At 38.8% G+C, this 21,299-nt stretch overlaps 1 protein-coding gene across 1 annotated transcript in view; it reads right to left on the reverse strand.

Moving 5' to 3' along the window:
- Nucleotides 1-12,983: 12,983 nt before the first annotated feature.
- Nucleotides 12,984-21,299, reverse strand: part of gabrb3 (gamma-aminobutyric acid type A receptor subunit beta3) — an 84,617-nt gene continuing 76,301 nt past the window's right edge. The window contains exons 9-12 of the mRNA XM_074669110.1: nucleotides 20,411-20,655; nucleotides 18,945-19,025; nucleotides 18,592-18,624; nucleotides 12,984-18,162 (exon numbers count right to left, since the gene is read on the reverse strand). Of these exons, the coding sequence (XP_074525211.1) occupies nucleotides 17,815-18,162; nucleotides 18,592-18,624; nucleotides 18,945-19,025; nucleotides 20,411-20,655 (707 nt within the window). The 3' untranslated portion in view covers nucleotides 12,984-17,814. The remainder of the gene's footprint in view (nucleotides 18,163-18,591; nucleotides 18,625-18,944; nucleotides 19,026-20,410; nucleotides 20,656-21,299) is intronic.

Below are 21,299 nucleotides of genomic sequence, written 5' to 3' on the forward strand. Positions count from 1 at the left end.
ATGACTTATACTGTTCTTGTTTTTCATACTTCAAAAAAAAAAAAAAAAAAAAGTTTGCCTTTGACTCATTACTCCTCAATTTGAAATATTTTACAGTCATATTTGGCGTCATAGCTTTTCTTTTATTTGCCTCCTTTCTTGCTCTCTGGACCACATTTTGTTGTGTTGACAGCTCTTCTTTAGCTGTACAGCTAAAGATGGTACTTTGCAAACTGCTCCACATGTTACGCTGATTAATACTGCGTGAGGTTATTCTCCTTAAAAACACCAGCTTTCTCTTTGTATATGAATCAAGTGTAATTTTCCTTTAAATCCACAGAACTAATCACTCTTCTACTTTCATTAAACACACCCTGTGCCTGTCATCAACCTTTCATTTGGCTTTTGAAAATGACATCTTACTTGTTCTGAGTGACAAATGTTTTTTTTTCCTGCTTGGTTTCATACTAGGGACTGCCCCAGTCTAAATATATGAGACAATGAGGAAGTGCTAAAATCTGCATTTTTTTGAGTGTCCACTAGTGGCTGGCTCCAAAAGTACTGCAAACCAAACACACACCACGCCCCCCCAAAAAACTGTTTTCACAGCAGAAACAAACATATTTACAAAATTGGATATTTCTACCATAGTCCCTACAGCAGAACAGGCAATGAATGTGGCCAGATTTCACATTAGATTGATACCAAGTAGCACATCATATGAAAGGGTATAGGCTGCTCTTTTAGGCTCTAAATCCTCATGTGAGGACGAAGTTCATGCTGCCAGGCTACTTTCGCTCTCCGTCATTATTGTACACAGCAGGGAGCGTCAGACGTCACTGCGTCTCTGAACTGTAAATATCGCGAAATGACAAATTTATATCATCAAAAAAATTAAACCAGTATTGTCGTAGGCACACCCCTAATATGGACACTTTGTGTCTCACTGTTAGGAGCCATGACCTAAATCGAGGCTAAATATCATTGAATGGGTGTGTGTGTATCATTGTACATGTCCAGTTTGGAGTTGGGTGCTTCCTGCTTTTTTACCTGATGTCAGTGTCATGCCTGAGTCACACCTCCCAGCCACGCTCTCAGCTCTGAGCTCAGTACAAAAAGTTTCTATTGTGTTCACTTTCTTTGCTTTGTTTCCTGTCAGGGCGACATTTACAGAGGCCCTTAAGTACAACAACTAAGAAGAAAAAACGCATTCTTTTATTGTTTTGTTTTTAATTTTTTTGTCGTTTTGTCTATTTTGTTGTCTTTCTTTCTTTCTTTCTTTCTTTCTTTCTTTCTTTCTTTCTTTCTTATTTATTTATTTACTCTGCTCTTGTCTTTTGCACCTCAGGGCCACCGTAGACACCCTAAAAGGCCTGCACACAGGACAGCTAATGCTAGGAATATTTGTAGCTCCAAACCAGAGTGATGGAAAAGCACCAAAAATGGATAAGGGAAACTTTAAGAGGATAAAAATTTTGCGATTTTAAGTTGATTTGTAAATTAAAGAGAATTAAGTCATAAGAAAAAGAAGACATGAATTCATGATAATAAAGATATAAAGCAGCAAGTTTTCCACTAATATGAACCTCATAGTGGCACCGCAGGGGACAGTCAGAGCTTCTCTTCACACTTTGAATTCAACAACTGTTTACAAAAAACAAACTCATTAATTCAAATCTGCTCTACATCAAATTCATTCATTCCAAAGATTGGTGAAAAAGCTTTAAAAATCAATAAAAACAAAGCTCACAAACCTGTTCTGCTGCCTGAACAGAAAGAAAATAATTGTTAAATTAAAGAGTTACACTGATGAAAACACCTGTGTCAAATATAAGAGGTGTTTGTTTCATATTCCCACGACACGGCTGAATGTTTTAAATCAATATTTAATTCCAAAATTAACATCAGTTTGTTCTGGGCTGGTATCGATCCCGTAGACTCCAAGAAGAGTTACAGCACACTGATCATTTACATTATTTTGTGTTCTCTGTTCTGCTGACTCACTGAGTCTTTGAATATCTAAGTTTTAATTTTCAACTTGTTTTGTACCAAAGCTGAACAACTAACAACACAACATCGCCCAGCAGAATGAGACAACAGTGTACCTGACAAGGAGGTATCTAAGATTCATTTCAGACCCTACAAAATAATTATTCCTTTGACAAATCCTTTAATTACACAGACTTATAGTCTGTATAACTTTTAGAATCAGATCTTCTTAGAATAAATAAATAAAAATCTTGTAGTTAAATATTAACCATGCCTTTAATCCTCTGGTGCATAGTTGTGACTGCAGTGGGCAGCTTTCTAAAAGTAATTTTCTCCTAAACGCAGTGAGTTCTATGGTGGGACTGCATATCAGCCACTGTAATTTTTCTTGAGCATTTTTATATTTTTTCCCTCAGGGCATGAACAAAGCTTTTTTATTTTTTCATGTTTTTTGTTTCTTTCTTTTTTTTTTAATTGCAGACATAATTTAGAGAGTTGAAAAGCTTGTCAGCTATAAAACATAAAAGTTAAAATGTGTGAAAATATGTCAAAATGCATAAAAAAAACAAAACAAACAAACACACAATTTAATTGATTTCATTTGAATTGAGTTCAATCTATTTTATGTTAAATGCTCATGTGCATATAATCCACAGGAGTGGACATGTTTGTAAGTTGTAAAACTAATCAAATTTTCAATCAATACAAAAAATAAATAAATAAGTTAATAAATAAGAATTTAAATAATGAAAACTTTTTTTTTTCTTAAAAAAAAATCTTTAAAAATTGTTTTATTTTTCATGGCCTAAGAAGAATAAAGAACACATATGGAACAAACCTTGAAACAGGCCATGCATCAGAGGGTTAATGTGATGAGCCTATGCAGGCTGAAAAGTGCCGCCTGATGAATTCATATTTCTTGTCATCCATCTTTTTGGCCTTACTGCCACTCTTACTTAAAGACACTTAAGATGTCATTGTGGTTAATCTGACAGAAAATTGCAGAATCCCTGATTTGTCATGCCGATGATTGAAGCTTTTCATTTTGAATGTCAGTGTAATGGGTTTAAGACCTATACTTCTGCACAGGGCTACTGTATGGGAGGCTGTTCAGGCCATAATTCACCACCCTCATTCAAAGTTCTGCTTTGTTATTGTTGAAATTAAGGCTAAAGGATGTTTCAAATTCGAGTCTAATTTTCTATAAAAAACATTTTATATTACACCACAATGTCAACAAGCAGAGGTAGAAAGTGCTGAACTTCTATGTGTAGACTGATTCAATAAAACCTGTGTAATCAGGGTGTCCTAGCTATGGTTTTTGCTGACTTAAAGGGGCTGTGAGGAGTTTGAAAGTGATCTTGAAAAAATCTCCCTTCTAGATAAAGGCCTGATCCTAATCCACACTTTAAAATGAGATCATCTGCACCAATATGACTGGTCACAGTTTATTTCAAAATGCTACTTCTTAGCTTTAAGGTCGGGTCAAACAGGACTGGATTGATTCACAGCACGTCTAGGTCTATATGACAACACAACCGCTGACTAAAGCCGCGTTTCCACCAAGCAGACCGGTTCCGTTCGTCTCGGTACGGCCCACTTTTCGTGGCGTTTCCACTGACTCATCCCTGGACGGATGAGACGAGCCGACCTACTTTTTTGGGACCCTTTCGTATGGGTGCCAGACTGAACCAATCCACTCTCGGAAGGTGGAGCAACACACTGCAGACTGTTGATTGGTCTTAAAGAATTGTCACTTACCCCGACAGCAGCTGCATTTCTCCTGGCGGCACACAGACTTCTCTGAAACAAAGCTGGATTGCACTTTGTAACAGAGAGCTACATGCCAATCACAGAGAGGACAAAATGCTGCATGTCTTTCATCCGTGCTCTTTGTTTACTGTGTCGCTTTTTTTTTCTTTGTTGGATTTATTGGCGGGTACGCTGCTACGGCGTCACGCTATTGTTTAACAGCCACGGCTTTCGGCATCCGGCTTACACTCCGCCCACCACGAGAGGGCACAGTTTGCTGTGGAAACGCAAACGGGATCAGACTTAACTGTACCAAACCGTCCCAAACCGTACTGAACCGACCCATACTGCTTGGTGGAAACGCAGCTTTAGTTAAGTAGTGAGAAGAGAGATCTGTGTTTTTCTCAGCTGAAATAGGATTTCTGTGATTAATTTTGTAGTGATGGTGGACACAGGAGCCTAACTGTTGGACAGAAAAAGGACAGAAGAGCAGAAGAAAGATAAACAGGCGAGAGATAGAGCACGAGCTAAAGACTAACACTGGGGCTAATCTGTTTGTGCTAATGTTCACTCCAACCCACAGTCAGCAGTTATTCTGCAGTGGTCTGTTCAATCTGAGAGTCTATCAATAAAATGAAGAGTGAGGTTACGTTAGCTCTGCTTGGTAGATGACTGGCAGGTCATAGATATCCAGGATTCGCTACTGTTACATATTAGGGACATGTCTTAGAGCACAGAACTGCCAGTCGTGTTAAATATAAGCGGAAACTAAACTACTTACAAGCTGATAGTGTTTACTTGTTGTCACATTAGCCTACAGATACGTCGGCGCACTGGGCTGCCCACAGGGCTACATATAGTCAGCTGCTTTGTCTGTTTGTTGTCACGTTTCAAACTAAGCACTAAAAAGCACTACATAACTGTACTGATAAATACCTTACCTCGGGTCATTGTATCCAGTAAAAAGTTGTCTAAAAAAAAAAAGTGTTTCGATCCGGTCTTCATTTAATTCCAAAACAAACACACGCCTTTAAAAGAAATTTACCACAGTGTGCTGAGACTCCAGGCCAGAAGGTGGCGACTCACAGTCCAATTAAAACAGATCCTCCTCACAGCATCTTTAATCACTGTTGTTGGGTTTTGACTGTTGGACTCAAGTATTTATCACAGCTGAGTATTACTCGGTAGTTGGACACATAAAGATCTGAACTTAAGTTTAACGAAGTGCTTTACTCAGCGAGTTTTACTTTGTTCCTCCTCAGATCGCTGCAAAGTGAACACTTCAGTCGAATCCCTCTGCAGCAGGAGTGTGTGCTCACAGGCTCAGAGAATCCAGGTGAGCACAGCATACGTACAGTAATCTCATTAATTTAAAGGCTTTCTGGGCATCCTGCCAGCTGTAATGAAGTACGCAGAGGTAGTGGAGCATCACACACAGAGCTAATGTTATTTAGAGATGTAACAATAATCTACAGAACGCTTCATTTCATGCCAGGTTAGAGGTGAGTGTTGTACAGGGACGACTCTGCAGACCCTGCTGACTCTGAGCAGGTTGTTTGGTTTGTTGTGGAGATTTAATAACATCATATTATGTTACATCACATTATACCTTATACTTTTAGGATAAATCAGTGATGCTTCATGTGATGTGTGTGTCTGCATGCTCAAACCACAGGCTGATGTAATGAGGATGCTTCATCTTTAGCATGCTTTGGATTTAAAAACAAAAAAGAAAAATACTGATCAATACATCATCAGATCATAAAAACAGCAGCTGTGGAGCTACTTTTTGAAGTCCACTTGTTAAAAGTCAGAACCAGAGTCTGAGACCAGTTTTAGCTCTGACTGGAATAATGAGCGAATCATTAAGAGGAGAAAAAGATTCTGAGGAGGAGGAGGAAAGGATTCATTGAACAGCTGAGACATGGAGCTCAATGAAGACTGCTGACAGAACAAAGCCAAGTCCAAAAAGGTCCAAGGAAGAGAAATCTGATCAATGACTGGATAAAGCTTTCCAGATATGCTCCACCTCAAAGCAAACAACAGCAGAGCTTTTCCTCCCTCTGTCGTCTCTTCTATCACAAACTCATTTCCATCTGATTAAAGCTCAAGTTTCCTCATCACTGGATCGCTTCTGAAAAACATTATAAACACATGAAATCACGTTCCTCCTCTTGTCTTAGTCAATGACCTTGAACTGATGTTGAGTTTCTGAAGCGCCACGGATGCTTACCGAAGCATTTTACTCAAGTCAACTCATGAAATTCATCAGGACTTCAACAGTACGGGTATTTTAGTTTGTATGTGACATGAACACTAATCCTGCAAACAGGAACTCAGCCCTCTAGTGAAAGAACAAGGAGAAGTTTAGAGTGACAGGTGACTATAATGCTGGTGAGTCGAGGGGATGATATTAAAAAGTTTTTGAGTGGGCTGTGAGGGACCCACTGCGCAAAGAGATGTTCCACCAAGTGGTTCAGTTTGGTGCATCTTGGTACTGGGGTATTTTGTGGCGTTCATTGACTAATCCCATGACAGGTTCCCAAATAACCAAGACAAACAGTCCCACTTTTTGAGACCATTCCACTGGGGTACCAGACAAACCGATCTGACCCCAGAAGGTGGAGCTACACTGCAGTCTGTTGATTGGTCGAAAGAACCGTCACTTCCTCTGCAACAGCAGCTGCTGTATTTCTCCTTGCAGCACACAGGCTTTTCTGAAACAAAGCTTGATTGCACTTTGTATCAAAGAGCAACATGCCCATCAAAAAGAAGGTGAATTGCTGGATGTCTTTCATTGTTGCTCATTGTTTACTGTGGTGTAATTTTCTTCTTTGTTGGATTTATTACCTCCACCAAGGAGGTTATGTTTGTGCGAGAGTTTGTTTGTGACCAACATAACTCAAAAAGTAACAAATGGATCTTGATTAAATTTTCAGGAAACGTTCAAAATGGGATAAGGAAGAAGTGATTACATTTTGGAGGTGATCCAGATCACCGTCTGGATCCAGGATTTTTTTAAAGGATTCTTTATCTTTGTGAGATAGGACCGTTTCCACCATATGTGTATATAACTCCACCATAAATGGTCAGATTAATTTCCAAAACAATACAAGACAAGGTCACCATAATTTCTGACAGATGCAAAAGTACAATCCAGATCCTGACAATACTCTGGATACTAAGATCTGTAATATTAAATATGTACTGGGTCATCATAATTTTCAACACTGTCAGGAAACAAACTATTATACAAACCTGAAACTGATACCAAATTGTTGCAGACAGTCTGCTGAAAGGGAGTATAACATTAAAGTAGGACTGAAGTGTTGGTGACAATCACAATATGCTTGGTGGAAGTCTGCGCGCTCTGAGTGCTTTTCTAGAGTGGTAGGTGTCATGCTGTTATATCGTTACATAACTGACACAGCTATCAGCATCCACCTTACACCCCTCCCACCACAAGGGGGCAGGATTGGCTGTGGAAACACAAACAGGATCAGTCTTTACTGAATCAACCCTAACCAAAGTGTATTGATCCAAACCGCACTTGGTAGAAACAGGGTTCAAGTCTATGAAGTGAGCTACTGTCACTGCTGCTGCCAACATTGTAGCCATTCTTATTATATTTATATTACTTCTGGTTTCTGTGCACAACTGTAGTCCAGCTCCTGGAGTGGCGTACTCCTCTGGTGCATTTTCCTGTAGCTTCATTTGATTTTCTCATCTGCAGATGGTTACTGTGAATGCAAACAAGGGGGTTCTACATTTCCAGAATTGGTCTTGGACCGACAGACAAGATATAGACTTGATTTGCACATCCATCATCATCTGAAGTTTAGTGGGAAAACTAAACTACAAACTGAGTTTATAAAGTTTAATTGTAATCATGTTTGTTGTCAGTGTCCTCTGCCTTCCTCTGTTTGTACGGCCAGTCAAAGAAACTTGATTTAAAAGTTCCTTTAAAATTTTGTGGCAAAATAAAAATCTTCCTTTTGCCTCTCTGACAGTCTGCACCGCCACCATCGTACATCTCTGTGTTCACGCTCTGATAGTGATGGAGAGTTTTTGAGATGCACCTGGAGGTCTGATGTGTTTTTCTGTCCAGCTGCTCTCGAGGGATTACTCACACAGCAGCTGCTGTTGTTGCTCAGCTTTTCATCTCACTTATTCAGATGAATCATCCTGTGGGGATGTACGGATATTTAGACTGTCTGCCTCATCAGAAGCAGAGATATATCATTGTCTTAGTCTGATTATGTTACACGCACACACACACACACACACACACACACACACACACACACACACACCCATATACACATCAGGTTCATCAGGAGAGGATCTGAAGGTTTGGAGGTCAGACTCAAACAACAGCTCAGTTCGTCTTCAGTTTAAAGGTTTAAAAACCCTCATGTGGTTTATTTCAGCTGAATAGATCCACCATGAGGAGCTTCATTTTCTCCAAGCTGTGTTCCATCTGATCCCTGCTTTATCTGCCAACAACTGAGTGACTCTGTCTCACCGCCCATCTGACAGACTGCTCGTAGGAAAACGCCTTCCATACACAGTCAGTCTAATGCTGAAGTCTGTGTTTGACAGGAAGCTGTCAAACACATCCAGCATCCTTCAGAATTTGCTGAACTTTTGTAAAAAAAAAATGACTTTTTGATTCCTCTGCAGGTTTTTCAGACATGCCTTTCAGTGCCTGGGCTCTGGATCTTTCTCTGAATTCATTTAGGTTTTTTTTTTTGTTTTTGTTGGGGGGGGGGGGTTAAAGACAGCAAAGAAAAATCAGCTCCTCATCATTCTACAAGCCTTTTTGCTCCCCCAGCGTTCAGACTGATCACATTCAATGATTCACTGAGTCAGTGTGCAGAGGACCTGTGGGCTGCAGGATTCAGATTTCATAGAAAGTTATAATAATGATAAAAAAATTATTCATGTAGCATTTTTAAAAACATTAGTTTACACAAGGCTTTCCAACCGAGGACGTGGAACAAATAGTAAAAATACATATATATAAAAAACAACAACAACAACAACAACAAAAACATCTATGAGAAAAGTGCAAAGGTTAAACGAAGGAACAACACCCGGTTTGAAAAAAATAAGCCTATGTGGAAGTGCTACAAGTTGTTCATCAAGAATCCGCATGAGGCTGGCTGCAGAAAAACCAGAAGCTACGTACACACCAAGTCAGAAAACTTTTTGACTATGTTTCCAAGTCTGTGACTGTGTTAAAGTAGACTTTTACAGCATTAAAAAACCTATTTACAGTCTGGTTCAAAAAACATCTCAGGTCTGAAATGCTGATTTTGCCATTGGCACACACTGTATGGGAGGAGAATTGTTTTTTAAAAGGCACAGCTGAGCTCAGTATCCAGTATGGCTGCATTATGAAATAAAAAGGCCATTGTGGAAAAGGACATCATGAAATAAAAATTGACTTTGTAAAAAAACATTTTTTTTTTTATAAAAGCTTGGAAAATGAATAAAAAGTCATTATTTTAAAAAGTATGGAATTGTTAAAATAATCATAATGAAATATTCAATTATAAAAATTTGATATTTAAGAATAATAAAACATATTTCTTAATAATTATGCCATAGTACACAATTTAATGGCAATATTACATATTTTTCTGTTTTTTATCAAAATGGTATTTATTGCAAAATCTTTTTTTTTTGGTTTGTTTGATAATGAATTTTTCGGGGTTCCATACGCACAGACTACATCTATGTTTCATACAGTCAGTAGTTAATCCCCATCAAGGGGTAAAACCTCAAAATGTACAGCAAATACATAAAAACCCAATCCAAGAGAACCCAGGCCACACAAAAAGCCAGTCTCATAATCCACTGCTTGTGTGTCATATTACAGAACGTGAAGTGAGCAGCTTGTTAATTATTGATGGTAAAATTTAACTTAATTGATTTGGAAAAAATCCCCCCTCTGATCTGGAAGCTGAAATAGAATGGAGAGAATAACAGCACGTGTTGCTGTCCTCTCCCCGTGTTCCTGCAGGTCCTCCTCAGGTGAGCAGAGGGGTGAAGGACTAACAGGATGACAGAGTGCTCTTCACCTGTTTCTCTGACCTGAACCAATTGCTCCCTGCTCGCTTTCATTCCTTTTCTCCTGTGAATGTGTCCCTCTGACAAATGTTCATACAGTGTTAGTTTTCTTATTTTCATTTCATTTGAAGTTTTTGTCACTAATTTCAGATTAGTCTTAGTTAGTTATAAATGCTAGTTTTTAGTTGACTGTTGAAAACGTTTGTTCGGTTTTAATTTTGTTTATATTAGTTTTAGGTAAAGATGTCAGGAGTAAGCCACAAAGGGACCTGATCAAGACATTGTACAATAATGTAGAATAATCAGTACATCACTCCGACTATCTGCTCTGACAGGGAGAAGTTTTTGTGTGTGGTTGCTTCATAGACCGAATGTAGACTCTGTGATGTCATCCATATGTTTCTGATGCACAGTTTTGAAGCCCATTGTCAACAGATCCATATAAGTAATACCAAATTCAACCTACCTCTTAAGCCACCAAGCAGACAGCTACAAGTCGGCCATGCCCTAATATGGGCAAAACAGTCAGTAAATAACTTTAACAATAATACATGTAATATAGAAATTAAATTATGTACACCTGGTGTTAGAATCTTCAATAAAAATGAAAAAAAAGAAAGAAAGAAAAGGTACATAATTCATACACTCACACACACACACACACACACACACACACACACACACACACACACACACACACACACACACACACACACACACACAACATACCTTATAATTCTACAATCAACCAATCAGAGTCCAGTATTTCACACAGATGTATGATAAATCATCATTATGTGGTACAGGGTAAAATGCACAGCTGATTTTCATTCATCTGAAGTGTGTGGCTATAAATCAGGTTTAATGTTTGAACGTAATTATCATTCATCCATCCGTCCCACAACACAACTATCACAACACAGAGCGGGCTCAGGGAGCAGAATGAGATTAGGGAGAGTAACGTCTGAGTGAATGTAACCCAGCAGGATGAATGAGCCCGCCTGGATAAAAAATGAATAAGGCTTACACTTGGTTTTTTTTTTTTACAGGTTATAAAAAAAATACCAGCATTTCTCATTTGAAGCCCACTGCTCCGTGCTGTTGATAGATTTCTCTGTTGTGGTTGTTTAAATCCTGTTTCTGCTGACGAGGCCCAGCAAGAAAATTACCTCTTTAAACTGTCTTATGATATTCACGGCTGCAGAAGATATAACTCATACTTTTATTATCCTGCAACACTAACCCTGCTGAAAAACCACACTGCATTAAGTTACTGTGAAAAGCTGGTAAAGGTGGGTTTTCCAGTGTACACTGGTGCTGTTCATTCATTCATTCATTCATTCATTTTAGCTGATCAATGTGGTGATGAGCCTTTAGGCACTGTCAGAAAACTGGTTCATTCCTCTGCACAATTAATTTAAAAATAATGTAAAGTCAAAACTGAAGAAAGGGGAATCCTGAAAGAATGAACAAACAAACTTTACGTTAGGAGCAGCTTCAAAAGCCTCTAAAGGTTTCAGCTTATAGTTTTCCATCTTTCAGTGTCAAATTTCTGTAGGACTTTACTGCCAGCGTTTTTCAGTTTGCATTGTCTCTAAATTTTTTTTGCAGATTTTGAGAAATGGAAAGTGTTTGCGTCGGAGAACAGTTGTCAGTTTTGCTGTATTTGAGATGATCTCTTATGTCTAGTTTGCAGAGTGTGGCTAACATTACATATTCAACCCTCAGTTTCAAAAACCTCTCAGTTATCAACATGATACATCATTTTCTTAGAAACCTGCTCTAAAATGTGCTATACCTGAGAATTATCGTTTCACGATTGGCAGCTGAAGTTGTATTTTGGCCCTTTTCAAAAATAGCTGCTCTCATGTAATCATCCACACTCTTTTTTAAAGGCAAATCAATGCAAATTTTTTAAGCAGTTGTGGTAATTATTACATCCAGACTGTTACTCAGTTTTTAAAAATAAGTATTTTCTGCATTTAAAGAACACATATTTACTAAATTTACTAATTTCATTGAAATAGTTGCCAAAACCACACAATTTATCAAATATAATACAAAAAATGTATCATAAGCAAAACGATATACCAATTTTGTGGATTTTGTTAAAAGGGTTAATAAACATCTTAGTTCAAAAAAAAAAAAAAAAAAAAGATAAATAAATTAATTTTTTTGTCAGGCTATTTTTGATGGATCAGGCTTTACAGAGCTAACACTTTCAAAAGTGTAGTTTTAACCATACCAAGTGTCAACGAAAATAGACGCTTTTAAAGTGATAGGTTTGACTCTTCGGGTGTCACTAAGACCACTGATTTTGCTGTGTTATGGTGGAATACGTGTATGCTAGCTGAATTGAACACAGCCTACATACAACTTTATCCCTATATATAAGATCAAAATACTAACAAACCACTCCACACCATGAGAAGACATCTGTCGTCTGTGCTTGATTACATCCAGGTTGTAAAGCATTATAGCATTGTGGCTGTACCAATCAGTAGCCACCAAAGCTACAGCTAAAGCTAATGGTGTGTGACTGTTACAACTTAGACCCAACATATGACCAACATCCTACAGACATAAAAATGTGAATAATCTGTTGATGATTGTGCCTACTGACAAAGGTGATGATGTTTAACGGTTGGTCAAAATATTGTGCCTATTCTTAAGTGAGACACCTTCAAAACCTAAACGAAGCTTTTATCACTTACAGATGGTTTTTAGTACAGGATGCAGAAAATCAAAGAGCATTACCAGTTTGGAGGTGATTAATTGGTTGTGTGTTTTTTGATCTGTTACGGGATGTTGGGCTGTGTCAAGCGGCTGCACACGGGTGTCGCTGTGCTGAGCAGACTCTGACAGGTGGTGTCACTCCTACGCGTTAAGAGCCGCTCCGTCAAGCGCTGCAGATGGTGCGTTCAGAGCCCAGCGTGCCAACAGTTGCTGTTTTGGAGAAGCAACACACCCTCCAAATCCTTCTTCCCCCTGTAGTGTCTCACACGATGTTCTTACTTACTCTTTAAAGAACTGCCATATTCACGAGCTGTGTTAGTGTGTATTATATTTACGACACAAATAGGAAATTATAATGTTGTGCAGAGGCGAACAAAACAGAACAGAGAGGCCAGAAACACAGTTGACAACAAAGCCATGTAATTCATGTGAAGTGAAATAAAATGAGCAGGGTTAAACGGTATGTACATGAAAAGTCAGCGAGAAATATAAATGTAGAGGTTGGTAAATATGACAAAACTACACTCAGTCCACATGCAGTTTGACAGAAAGAAGGCCATGTGATTTATGAGTATGTGTTTCACAAAAGTATTAACATGTGACAGCAGTCCTGAAAGCACAATGACAAAGAGTAAAACAGTGTAAACTTGACATGTTTCCTGTAAAAACAACCTCTTTCTACATTATGTGGCTTTTAACTCTCGTTTTTTCACGAGGGGCATTTCTTTCCTTATATTGAAGTAACAGCAAACGCACATTTAAAGAAATGATTGGACGAAAAGATTGATACCACACACCTGCAAATGGAAGACAGATCAGAGTCTGAAAAGTGAAGCCAATATGAAGGTGTCACACAATTGCATTCTTTCTAATGACCAGCAGAGGGAGACTCTAGGTATATTTAAAATAGTCTTTGTTTTTACTTGTTTTTACTTATTTTATTACCCTTATAAAATGTTTCCAAAACAGCAATGTCCCTCTTTAATCCGACACTGACAGGTTGTAGCATAGACTGTATATAAACATAGACAGGGCAACAGCTCCCATTAAAGGAAACCAAAACTTAAAGAGGGGTGTTTTACTTTTTTAGTCTGTCTGTTCCCTGGTACCCCCTGTCAGAGCTCTACGTGGCTAAAAACAAACTACCAAAAAACAGTAACATAAAAATTTCTCACACTGGTGTTTTAGAAAACTCTTACTTCAGACTCTGTCTGGAACGCTTCAATTTGGCTGCTGTCTCTTTAAGGCTCCCTGCTTCACAAACCCAGTTCCCTCTGATTGGCCAGTCTTGGAGACAGACCTTGGTGTTTGAGGCCTGCCCCGCCAATGTGTCAGTGTGATCCAGTTAGGAGACCCTAATGCAATAACCTCATCAATTTAGCAACTCTTGTGAAGATCTTGTGTTATTCTTTGAAGGGACCGTTTTAATTATTTCATACACAGATTTTGGGACTTCCATGACAAATGTTTCAGTTTGAAACCTGCACACATATAGTTTAAACATCCAACACTGTTACTGTTAAATAAGGAAAAGCAGAATAACCCCCCTTTAAGAGCTCCCCCTGGTGACCGGCTGCAGTGTTTAGGGCCTGCCTTCTCCAGTATACCAGATTAAACATGGGTCAAACTAGAGAGGCTTAATACATATTAAACATCAGTTATTGAACAAGTGTTCACTTTTCAGAGAGGTTAAGTTTTAATCAGTTATTTGACACTTAAAAACGGGATGTGACATCACTAGTGACAGGTAGATACAGGTGTGAAGGAGGTTTGTTGTCTATGTTGTTATACAGTCTATGGTTTCATTTTTCTGACATCTTTTTTGAGATAAGCCCTTTGTATTCAGAGTTTGCATAACAATGCTAACTCTGCCTTGCACTGGATTGAGTATGTTAGCAAAGCTAGTAATGCTGTCAGCTGATAACTGAGCTCTCAGTCTTTGTGTCTTCAGTCACTTCTGACTCCAAAACATTTCAAAATCAAAGAGCCAAGACAAAAAAAAATTAAGGGTTCAATCTGTTTATAGTATATGCTCCTTCGGTTAATTATATAGCTAATGCTAACTGTTGGCTAGCCCAGCTTAAAAAAATGACCGGAAAATTGACCAAACATCAATTGTACAGCTCTTCTTTCTACTTATGCCTTTTTGTTTAAAACAATTACACACAAAGATGTGATGTGTGATGATGAGAGAGCGTTGTTTGTTTTAGTGACCCTACTGGGAGACTAACACTCACCGTTTCCAGTCATTATACTAAGCTAAGCTAAGCTAACTGACTTAGTAGCATTGGTCTTTTCTTTTAAATCCCAGCAAGAAAAAGCATAGCTATCAAACAATCAATGGCAGTGAATAAAAGAAGATGTATATAACCCTGGTATGGACAACATTAGCCCGCTCTACTTCATAAAACATGGGCTGTAAAATCTGAGAAACGTTTTGACATCAGCACACAGTGTTTTATCTCCTGTTAGTAGAGGTAGACCAATATATCTGCCGGCCGATATATCGGGCCGATATTTTGACATTTGTTTCTATCGGCCATCGGCCGTATTTTCTTTTAAAAAGCCGATTTTTGATCCGTTGTATAAAATGATGCAATTTTTGATCAGGCACAAAAAAGATGAGCACCTCAAACTTGTGGAACCACTTGGATACATTACCTACTTTTGTTCAAATTATATTAATAAGTTTAAATTTCTTTTTTGACATTTTAAGAAGAGTGTGAATGTTTACTACTGCTTGTTACATTGAGTGTTTACTCAGACAAAATATGCCATTTTTTTGAAAGCTGAATAAATGTTCAGAGGACTGGACACGACTTGTTGTAATAGATTTCTTTTAGTTGCTCAGAAATTGCTGCGTTTCACAAAAATGTGATAAATATATATTTATTTAACAATCGGCCTGAATATCAAATTGGAAAAATCGGCTATGCATATCTGCATCGGCTGCCCAAATTTGGAAAGCATCGGCATCGGCATCGGCCCCCAAAAAACCCATATCGGTCGACCTCTACCTGTTAGGTCACGGTGTCTACCTCAAAACAACCAGAGAACAGTCAGTGGCATTAACCAAGGCAAATTAAAGGAGTACTTCAAACTTTTAGGAAACACACTGAGCTCATTCCTTAAATCTCCAGTTTTATGCTACGCTTAGCTAACTGGCCCAAGCTAAATGGAATGCAATTAATAAAGCACGCATGTATTTCCTGAAATTTTGAACTAGCCCTTTAGGTCTGATTTCTAACTGAGTTCTTTCCGTGTTGTGCTATTCTACATCTGTTCAGAGGATTATTTAAACATTAGAGCTTGACCGATATATTCCTTGGCTGACATCATTGGGCTGTCCATATTTCTCCAGGTGGACATGTTTTATGGATGACATCATCAAAACATGCTTGAGTATTTTGGCAAATAAAGTGTTTTGCACTGTTGATCCAGAAGAGTTAGCAAGCTTTAAAAACTGAACCTATCTGTTTGTTCTGTGGTCAGTTATCAGAGTCACTATTCTGGACCCAAGTTCAACAAGATTCAGACAGAATCGTCATGGTTTCAGAGCAACTGGTGTTTTGGTGGCTGTCCCTGTCACTCCCTACTCTCCACATTTCCTGTCTCACTTCATCTGTCCTATCAAAGAAAACACCTTGTCCTTGAATGTATCCAAACTGTGAAAATAAACTCAGTGTAGGTTATAAGGCTAGCCCTCGAGCAGGTAGCCCGGGATTGACTCCAACATGTGGCCTCTTTCCCTGATGTCACTTCCCTCTGTCACCCTATTTTTTGCTCTACCCACTGACGTGTCCTCTCTGATTAAAGTTACAAACCTGTAAAAAATAACTAAAATAAATTATTAACTAGACACACAGTCCTTCAATGAAAAGGCATTTTGAAGAGACAGATTCTGCTGAAAGGTCACAGGTTGACAGGGTTGCACTTTACACCAAAACACCAGCAAATGCAACCAAGTGCTAAACCAGTGGAATCGAATTTGCTGCCAAATTTTGAACCTAGCTGCCGCCGAGTGTAGTAAACTAAAAGTCGGTTTCCCTCCTTGGTAGTATGTATTGTTGTGACTTAAAGTGAAACCAGGTATAAGTTAAAGCTGGAACTGCAGCCGTATCATCAGACAAAGAACTAAAATGCTAGCTGGGAAGCCACAACACAAAATGCTAACTACCCTGATATGAAGATGCAGTTTTCTGGCTTGTTTACCATAACCCAGGCTTGAGCTTGACTTTGGCCCATGATGATTTCTTATTCAAAGACACTTAACTCAGAGTCTTGACATTTAATGACCACAGATAACGTCACAGAAGCATCCTGGGACTTGTGTGCTTAATTTATCAAACAACTTATCAATTAATAGCTTTCCATTTGCTTCTTCCACTCATTCATAGACGCTTGGATCAGATGTTGTTTATGATTTTGTGCATGTTTATGAAGCAGTCAAGGTTTTTGGGGGTTCATCCCACCATGTGGCATGACAGAGTTTTGTGCTCCCTCCTTTGCCAGACTGTACACTCGTGTTTAGCTCCTGCAACAAACCGTGCTCAGGGTAATTTGTGAATCGTGCCATTAAGAATTAGTCCAGCAGGGGGCAATCTGCATTGATTTCAACACTTTCAGCATTGTTTGCAGTCACGTTTGGCGAGCAGCTTAGCTACGAGAACTAGTTTAGAATGCCTACAGGTGCTACATACGATATAATAATATTATTCATGTCATCTGTTTGAGGAAGAAGACGTTTGCATAGGCATACTGGTGCTGAAATGTTGCATAATCTATGAGGAAAGAGACTACTTTTATTCCAGCTCCAAAGTTCGCTTCATCAGCCACCCTGTGGGTAAAGAGTACACTTTTCCACTCTCAAAGTTGGTTTGTGTATCAATCCTGAAGAGCATATACCGGTCTTGCTCTAATGCCTACAAGATTCAATGCTAGAGGTGTAAAAATGCTATGATTGACATGAGCAGTGAGCAGAGAAATTGTGGTTCCAGTTAAAGTGAGTAAAACAGAGTCTGTGCCTCAGTATCTCAGGTCTTTGTAGCTGTCAGAATCATTAAAGTTCATCAAAGTCTTTGTAAAATAAGTCTGAGTAGATAGTTCCTTGTAACTGTGCATGTGCAGATGCACACAGGCTGAGTGACTCGTCTGTGATCAGTCTTCACTCACTACGATAAAAAAATGTTCATAAGGATGATCCTTAAAGAAAAAAGAAGTGTCCTGTCATTCAAAAACAAGAATGGGACAGAAATGGGTTTCACAAACATCATCGTGTGTGCATTAGTTGACGTAGTAAAGCCAGTAGATTACGTTGAAGAGGGAGAAGGAGAAAGGGAATATAATCCGTGACCACCTGTCGATGGCGTTCACATCAGTGAGGTCTGGGATTTTGATTTTGAGCTGTGAGGATCGTCTCCGCAGGCGTGGTTTCTTTGGAAATGTGTTCCTGTCCACGCTGGAGCGGCATGAGTCGCTCGCCTTGCTGGACCTCCTGTACTGGACCCCTGAGTTGTCGTGCACCAAGGAGGAGGAGTTGTGGGTCTCACTCAGGGTGGTGGTGATCTCGTTCTCCCCCACTTCGTTGTGGATCTCCAAGGTTGTCAGCAAAATGTTCCCTGGTGTGTCGACCTGGACGCAACAGACAGGAGCAGCGTTAAAAATGGGCTGAGGGCCGAGGCTGGAGTGACTGATGACACATGTACAGCACACATCAGGCCGCGGGGCCGCCGTCTTCCTACAGGCTGACGGATTACAGCTAGGGAAACAGAAGACGGCCTTCACAACCACGTTTCCTGTCCCAAAGTTAAATCACTGCTCACAAATCAGCTCAAGGTCGAACTGGGCGGCTCTTATTCTCATGACAGCTTTTCCTTCCCTCGTAAAAACAAATAAATCACTCAGACCTATTCAGCCGTAAAGCCACAGTATGGAATACAACACTGAGGTTACCAGGTAGAAGAGAAAGTGCATTAAGAATTTTTTCTCATTTAAAATGGAGAATAAAATCAACCATAGTAAATGAAAGAGTTAAAATATCATGCCAGTGTTTTTACTTACTGGAGAGAGTCCCTGAAGTCCTTGTTCTGTGTGCTTTTGTTTGGAAGAGGTCAGAAAGAAGGTGAAGTCAGTAAGTTTTCTGGTAACTACTAGTTTGGTGAAGATGAAACAAATAAAAACACAGATTGGCTTGTTTGCAGCTGCAGTACATGACGTGTCAGGGCCACATGCACTTTAGAACAACAGCACAGACAGAGGAAACATAAAGTGAAATATGACATGATGGTCACAACAGAAATGTCTGGGGTTAATCAGGCTCAGCGGCTACATGAGGAGGTCAAACTTTGCCTCACAGGAGCAAAGTTTACGCTGAGGTTTCACAGCAGTGACTCAGCAGGTGGTGACAGACTCACCCGGCGTGAGTGACGGCGCCCTTGTACCTGATTGGACATTTTAAGGGACGAAGTCTTGCAATTTCCTCCTTCCTGGACGGACTGGCCGGAAAGAACATAAACAGAAACCCCTCAGCTCTAAGCTTTGGTCATGAGCTAGCTTTCAGATTGTCTAAATATGCTGCATATGATTGACTACATGGTCTGAATCATGGACTTTGAATGAAGGGGACGTGGATTTAAATGTTAAAAAACAAACTGTATCCCGTCTGATGGCCAGTCAGTCAGTCATCATGTGCTGACCCAAGGCAACCTCCAGTATCAAAAAATGAAGCAGATCCAGATACTGCAATTCTTCAAAAAGCCACTAGAGGCTGGTTCAAGAAGCCAACAATGACAAATTCAAGCCCTTAGTTTAAACAGTGATTTTAAGGTGATAGTAAAAAATTAAGGAGACATCAGGCTAAAGGTGTTTGAATAATAGACATCTGATCCTGGCTGAATTTTCTGTTTTATATATTCCATGACATCACGTACTGGAACACTTTGTGGTTACAGGTTTTATTCTGTACTTGTGTTATTGGCTTTTCTTGTCTTCTTCTCTTTGGACTATGCTGCTGCCTAAATAAGCAAGGTCAGAGATTTTAAATATAAATGATTCTTTTCCTAATAATAAAATACAATTCAGAAAAAAAAATAATGTAAAAAAATATTTATATATTAATTGAAAATAATGAAAATAGTACAAAACATAATTTTATAATTTATCTATCTATCTATCTATCTATCTATCTATCTATCTATCTATCTATCTATCTATCTATCTATCTATATCTATATCTATATATATATATCTATATATATATATATATATATAAATATGTGTGTGTGTGTTTATGAGAAATGAAAGTCCAAAAAACAGAAATAGAATAAAACAAATAGTTTTTTATAAAACTAAAAACTGAGGGAATATATATATATATATATATATATATATATATATATATATATATATATATATATATATATATATATATATATGAAAATAAATGTTTTCCTGCTGCAGAAGAAGTATTTCATCATGATCAGTCAACTAAGAAGGAGCCTAAGATTTTTTTTTTTTTGTGCTCTCAGCCAGATATGGTAACTTTTAACAAGAAAATCTACAGTTGATGCTTAATCAAATTGCATTTTGTGATTTCACACACAACAGTAGCACTACAATTTGGATGTTCTTTTATGACGATGGTTAAATAATATTTTGGAGCTCTTACAGATCCAGTCAATAGCTCCAGAAAACACTTTTTGGTTTAATTTGTATTTTTCTCTGGTTCTCCTTTACATTTGGAAGAAGAGCTCAAGCTGAGCTGTAGGTGGTTGATGCCACCAAATCATCCACACTGCTCTTTTGAACACATGGTCCATTGTAGTGAACCTGTAAAATGATCATTTTAACTGTTTTTCTGATTGATTAAAGTAATTCTCACCTTGGGTTTGTCAAATTTCTCCCGGTCATTATTTGCTTTCAGAGCCTTCTCAGCCAGTTTCTTCTGCATCTGAGGTCCTCTACCGAAGAAGATGTAGTTGACGAAGGCGTACTCCAGCAGAGCCAGGAAGACGAACACGAAGCAGCCCATCAGGTACATGTCGATGGCTTTGACGTACGGGATCTTGGGCAGAGTCTCTCTTAAATGGGTGTTGATGGTGGTCATGGTCAGGACAGTGGTGATACCTGGAAGACAAGGGATGAAAATGAAGGCGCAGCTAACGTCATCATCATCACCATGCAAACTAACAAAGAGTAAAAACTCATTGGAGATTGTTAGCTTTTACTGTTGTATGAACTTGATTTCTGAACCTTAGACTTCCATTTCTTAAAAGATGTACATCTTCTGCTAGGCTCACAAAACATTTTGAATTCTCGCCTCACTACTCATGGCAAAGACATGAAAACATCACAGACTGCTGTGATGTTTCTGCGGTTTCCTGTCCTCGGGTGCAGGAACAAACATTTCCATTAACGGTACAACAACATTTAAGGTGAGGTCAAAAACAAGTAAAAGCCTTCTTCCATGCCTCCTCTTTCAGCTCCAATCTACTTGGCTAAGCAGAAAATGCTCCACTTTACGGTTTACAGCTCATGAAGCAAACAACGAGTAAACAGAGTCAGCAAATACACAACAAACAGCAGTGTAGTAATTCTCCTGATAATGTGCACCATCGACAATAAATGTGTCTGTGCTGTTTTCATCTCCTGTATGGCTCACCGACCTGGACCGTGTGTCTATTTCTGTCGACTCAGGCTTACATAATTAAACCAAAAACGACGCACTGTACGCTACTGTAGGTGTGTGGGTGTCAGGAGCACTGTGGGTG

The sequence above is a fragment of the Halichoeres trimaculatus genome, unplaced genomic scaffold (genome assembly GCF_033239565.1).
Source record: "Halichoeres trimaculatus isolate MK-OKI-2021-1 unplaced genomic scaffold, fHalTri1.1 fHalTri1_scaffold_4, whole genome shotgun sequence".
Lineage (NCBI taxonomy): Eukaryota > Metazoa > Chordata > Actinopteri > Labriformes > Labridae > Halichoeres > Halichoeres trimaculatus.